Source organism: Ornithorhynchus anatinus, chromosome 20 (assembly GCF_004115215.2).
Source record: "Ornithorhynchus anatinus isolate Pmale09 chromosome 20, mOrnAna1.pri.v4, whole genome shotgun sequence".
In the NCBI taxonomy this organism is placed as follows: Eukaryota; Metazoa; Chordata; class Mammalia; order Monotremata; family Ornithorhynchidae; genus Ornithorhynchus; species Ornithorhynchus anatinus.
Window position 1 is genome coordinate 218,656 of NC_041747.1, and position 6,000 is coordinate 224,655.

The following is a 6,000-nucleotide window of genomic DNA, read 5'->3' on the forward strand; positions in this document are numbered from 1 at the left end:
GTCCTGTCCCACTTGGGGCTCACAGCCTCAATCCTCATTTTACAGATGAGGGAACTGATGCAGAGAGAAGGGAAATAATTTGCTGAAGGTCACATGTCAGATAAGTGGCAGAACCAGAATTAGAACCCATGACCTTCTGACTCCCAGTCTCGTGCTCTATCCAATCTACCATGCTGCTTCTCAAATATGTCTACTTCTCTAAGCACTCAGTAAATCAATCAATTGAATTTATTGAGCACTTACTGTGTGCAGAGCGCTGTACTAAGTGCTTAGGATAATACAGCAGAGCCATGAGACATGTTCCCTGCCCACAGTGTGCTTATAGCCGAGCGGGGATTGATGACCGGTGATGCTTGATTGATTAATGCAACCCGCAGTGTCCCATTCATGTCTGGAGTGAAAATTGGGTCTGGTCCCCATTTGTTTCCAAAGATGTGATGATCTCCTTTCTCCCCTCAGCCCACAGAACCTCAACCAGAGGATGGATGTTTTTTACCTTCAACCCGAGGGCTCCAGCTCCTCCAGCTCCTCTGACAGCCCTGTGTGGTACACGTCGACGTCGCTGGACCGCGCTACCTTGGAAAACATGCTTGTACGGGTGCTTTTAGTCAAAGATATTTATGATAGAGACAATTACGAACTGGACGAAGACACGGATTAAAACAAACTTTGATTCGGAAGCCGTCGGGGGATTAAAAAAACAGCATTAGATAGTCATGCTGCTAGATCTTTATTACAGAAACATTTCAAGTTGACTCCTTTCGTTCGAGTTTTGTAGCAGTGTGCCCACACTGGGTATTACCATGTAAATAATCTGTGAGTGAAAGCTGCCATTATTCTATGTAGTGGTTCTAGGATACTTAACATCACATTCAAATTTTTTTTTATTATTTATTTGATTAGGTATGTTTGTAACTTTTTACATTATGAAATATGAATGAGAATGTGCCATGTGTAATTTTTTTTCTTGTAGTAAGAAACATCCATATTGCACAACTCTACTGTTGCAAAGCTTCCATGAAAGGGGGCTCTTTGACTGAGTTCTTAAACCAGATGGTTGCGTATGGGTAGCACTACTAAAGTTTAGAACTTGCAGTGTCTTTCAGAATTTTTAAATAAACTGTAAACTAATAGGTTTTCGGGGTTTTTTTTTTTTTTTGGTTTTGGGGTGTTTTTTTTTTACTTTTTAGTTACTGAAGCCTTACAAGGTTGTGTAGAGAGATTCCATCTTATGTACCAAAAATAGACAAGGGAATGCTGTCAATATTGGTGTATGTAATGTGAATCTATTCTGGTGAAAACAACTTTTCTGTTGCCCTTATTAAAACTTTAGTGTCCTTTCCTCACTTGTGACTCTCTGAATCACCCCAATAAATAAACCCTACATGAAGAAAGACTACAAGTTGAGAGAGCATATACCCACCAAGACATTTACCTCATGAAAGTATATCTGATGAAAGCACTGTACTTTTTTTGTGTTTCTCTGAGGCCAGCCACAAGTCCTGGGGCCACCAGGGTTGCTCTTGGTTTGTCCTTTGTGTGCTCAGTGAACTGGACCACCACGTTGCAGTGTTTTCTGGTTCTGGGTGTAAAATGATCTCCAATTGTCTCTTTCAATTTCCTCCTGTGCCTACAATCAAAAACAACCAGCACTCTCTTTTGATGGCAAGGAGTAGAGAAGTTGCAGAAAAGCAAAAGAATTATTGAAAAACAACCTTGGATTCACCTGTTTCTTCAAGAAAGGGCTCGTTCCCCACTGGCAACTGAACTCCCCGGTGTTTAAAGGCTTAACTCCACCCACGGGGCTCCCGCAGATCGCCCTGCACTCTGCTTGGAAGATGATCGACATCGCAGGGCTGCTGGCACCTTGAATAATCAAAAGGGCGGTGATACTAGGACTCCAACAGTAAGGAGGAACTAGGGGAGAAGAGAATGGATAAGACACAGCATATCTCGATGCAAATCGTACCTGCTGGGTTGTGTGGCTTTTTAAATTCAAGTTCCTTCTTATAGAAGATTGCATTTAAAGGCTCTGTGCTTCTGAGTAGCGATTTATACTTTTGGATCTGTTTGAAATCAGGAAGTTTGCTTAAAATTTGACTTTTCTTGGGTGCTGAGAGAAATGCTGATCTTGGACTGTCGGTAAACGTTCTTGGGGCTGATTCTGGGGATCTGCGGATTAGCTTAATTTTTCTTGTTTTGAAGTTTCCAGACCATCATGGTGATGTGGGCTGGGGCCGCGGTCGGACAACCCGGCTGTTCTCCATTGGGTCGGGGAGACAACGCCTTGCCCACGAACTCCTGTCCCTTTTCCATCAGCAAAATGTGTCAGCCCACACGCAGGATGCCCGGACAGCCTTTGGAACCATAATGTGCTCATTTTGCCGAAAAATAGAATGGCTGATGGCTGATGTGCTCAAGCAAATCCTGGCAGAAAGGAATTCCCTTGTAAATACTCCTGTGCTCTGCCTTTGCAGTTTATAATCATAATCGCGGTAACTTCCCTCTCTTTCAATCAATGTTTTATGCCTAGAGACCTCAAAGTCAGGTTTCCAGCTGCAACCCTTCTCTAACCAGTCCCGCCTTCCTCCTTCCACAGTCTGATCTCTTCAGTAGACATGTGACTTGTTTTTTTCTGAAAAGTCCAAGGGGCCTCCTAGTCTGATTTAGAAAATCATCAATCATTCAATCAATCAATCAATCTAGCAAGCAAGCAATAGTATTGAGTGAACATCTACTATGTGCAAGAACTGTACAAAGTGCTTGAGAAAGTACAATAGAATTGATAGACATGAACCCCACCCAAAAGAAGCCTACAACCTAGCAAGGGGAAATGTTTCCATTTTCTCACCTCCATGTTTTGCAGACTGGTTTTTTGAAACCCTCCAAACTGAAGCCTGTTGGCATTTAGAAGGTGGCTGACTTAAATCCAGCTTTTATCCTCAAAATGGTGCCCTCCGCCAGGTGCAAGAAAGGGCCTTCGCCACCGAGGGTTAAGTCAAACGTGGTGAATGTCTGGCGTGGTGCTGTGTAGCTGGATGGGCAACAAGCCCCATAGTCTGCTTCCTTCTTCTTGTTCTCTAAACTTGATCCAGAAAATGTTTTGTGGATGAAGAGGAGGCTTCCCAGAAATGCATGAGAGGCAGTTTGACCTTTCAGGCCCTCCTAGTTGTAATCATGGATCTTAGATCCAGTTCAAATCATCTTGGGGGCTGGGGAGCTCGGTCTGAGGCAATCTCCTTGCCAGGTTCTTGAGATGCAAGGCCTCGAATCAGTCTACTGCGAATCAGACAGGAAGCCTCGATTCTTGATTGTCCCCAAGCCTTGCATTCAGAATTGAGGCCACGGCCACCCATTGTGCCCGGATTCTGGCCTTTGGTTTTACTGCTCTTAAGAATGGATTTTTGCCGCTTAAAATCAGAGATCGCAAATGAAGTATTATATTTGCTTTGTTTGGGAAAACCGCTCACCTAGAAAATTAAACTTTCATGACGCATTCTCTAAGAGTTAGGTGACACCGAAGAAACGATTAAGCAATGTTTCTGGGTAAGAAACCGAGAAGATGTTCCTTACCATAAAAAAATTCGCTCTATGAATGGTCACTTTTGCTCTGTAAGCTGCAGGACTGGTTCTTGTTTTGCCATTAAAAACTTATTAACAATTTGTTGTACCTGGTGAGTTCTGGGTTGGGAAGAAGGTGAGCTCACAAGTTGCCCCAAGCACGGTGGCAGCCTGGAAGCGGATTCCTGTGATAAGAAGTAAGTCAGCCGAGGGAAGGGCCAAAATGGGGAGGTGGGAAATGGTTTTGCTTGCTGTATCTGGGTGGGATCCAGCTCCCTTGGGGCTCCGGGACAGTGCTGTAAGCTGAAATCAGTAATATCTACACTGGACCTGTCCCATACAATTTCCTTTTCCTTGGCATTTCAGAATACTCTTCTGAAGCTGTATATTCCAAGTGTTTCCACTACTGCCCTGGTCCAATAAAATGTTCAAAATCCCCCAAAATATTTCAGAGTATAATTAATAATCTTCAAAATGCAGATGGAAATGCAGTTCACTTTGTTTCATTTATTGAGCAGGATTTAGAGGTTGTTCTCGATGTGCTCTGGGGAATTGGGAAGGGGAAAGAAGACAGTAGCCCTGCCCTCCGGGGTTGCAATGAACAAGGATAAGTGGGTTATAAAACCAGGAATATGTTCAGATGGAGGCATGTGTACAGGCCAGTGTTTCTGGAGCCGATAGGGTAAGCCATGGCAGTGGGAACCTGGAGTGATGACTGAGATGTTCATTCAGGCAGGGTGAGCTGGTGGCAAGGGCCTTGAGCAGAGAACTTTCAGGGATGGGAAAGCAGGCAGCTGGGTCTGGGTTGCTAGAGGCAGACAGACTGGGGTGGGAGGGGAGATGGTGGGTGGAGACCTGTGAAATGCAGGATCAAGAGTTTGGATCAGAGAGGTCCATCCCTGTCCAGGCTGAACCTGGCACTGGAACCGAAGGGCCATCACTGCCAGTGGCTGGGCCAAAAGGAGTTTCATGCACATGTGTGAAATGTGGCTGAGTGTGGCACATGCATGAAGCATTGTTTGAGTAAAATCAAATATCTACCACACCCCCCATGGGGAGGGGGTTTGGTCCACCTTAACTCAGCACACGCCTTAGTGGGTCTGATAGTTCCTTGCGCTTTGGAGAAGTGTATTGATGTGTTCAGCCAGTGCTTAGAGGAGAAAATTTTACTTTTGTGTGTGAGATGGCCTGGAGCAAGTTGAGGCTGGAGTTTGTGGCTGCCCATGAAGCTATTGTAGTGATCAAGACACAACGATCAGAGCACGGGATTGTGAAGTCCTATTGAAAAAGAAGACTCGGGGCTTCAGGGATGTGGAGTGGCAAGGTGTTGGTCTGGAAGCCAGAGAACCCAGGTTTAAGTCCCAGCTCTACCATCAGCCTGCTGTTTGACCCATGGGCAAATCAGCCTCTCTTTATCTGTTTCCTCATCTGCAAAATGGGGATTAAATACCTGTTACTACTACTAATAATAATAATAGCAATAATAATTATTGTCGTATTTGTTAAGCATATGTGCCAAACACTGTACTAAGCACAGGGGTAGAAATAAGATTAACTTCCTCTTAGACTGGGCATCCCATGTGGGACAGGAACTGTGTTGGATTTGGTCATATTGAATCTACCCTAGTATTTAACACAGTGCTTAGAACATTGTGCCTGGAACTCCTTTCCCTTTCTTATTTGACAAAACACCACTTTCCCCATCTTCAAAGCCTTACTAAAATCACGTCTTCTCCAGGAGCCCTTCCTAGACCAAGCTTTCATCCCTACTCCCACCCTATTTTCCCTCCCTACTGTTTCACTCATCTACTTAGTCCCGCTCCCTAAGCACTCAGGTATTCCCCAAATCCCACAGCATTTATGTATATAGACTTTTACTCTGTTTTTTTCCCCTTTCCATAATTAATTTTAATGTCTAGGTTGTAAGTTCACTGAAGGCAGAAATCTTGTCTACCCACTCTAATATGCTCTCCCAACTACAGTGCTCAGCACATGGTTAAGTGCTCAACAAGTAACACTGTTGATGATAGATGGATGATTAAGAAATACAATTATTATAGGTCTGATATGTTTTGAGAACATCACTGTTCACATAATAATAATAATCTTGTTATTAAGTGCTTTCTCTATGCAGATTACTGTACAAAATGCTGGAGTGTATTACATCTTATTACAAGATGTAATAAGATTTAACATCATCTCTGTCCCACATGGGAAGGAGGGAAGGAGAAGAGGAATTTAATCCCCATTTTACAGATGATGAAAGTGAGGCACTGAGAAATTAAGTGACTTGCCCAAGATCACACATCGGGCAAGTGATGGAGCTAGAATTGAACCCAAGTCCAATGACTTCCAAGCCTGGGCTCTTTCCACCAAGCCATACTGCTTCCAGTATGAAATAGAGAAGCAGCGTGGCTCAGTGGAAAGAGCACGGGCTTT

At 43.9% G+C, this 6,000-nt stretch overlaps 1 protein-coding gene across 3 annotated transcripts in view; it reads left to right on the forward strand.

Annotated features, from left to right (window-relative positions):
• The window catches only part of ZMYM2 (zinc finger MYM-type containing 2), a 90,081-nt gene extending 86,420 nt beyond the window's left edge, over positions 1–3,661 (forward strand). For all 3 annotated transcript variants that reach the window (XM_029048375.2, XM_029048377.2, XM_039914934.1), the window contains one exon: positions 460–3,661. In XM_029048375.2, coding sequence (XP_028904208.1) covers positions 460–661 — 202 coding nt within the window. In that variant the 3' untranslated portion in view covers positions 662–3,661. The remainder of the gene's footprint in view (positions 1–459) is intronic.
• The last annotated feature ends 2,339 nt before the right edge of the window (positions 3,662–6,000 follow it).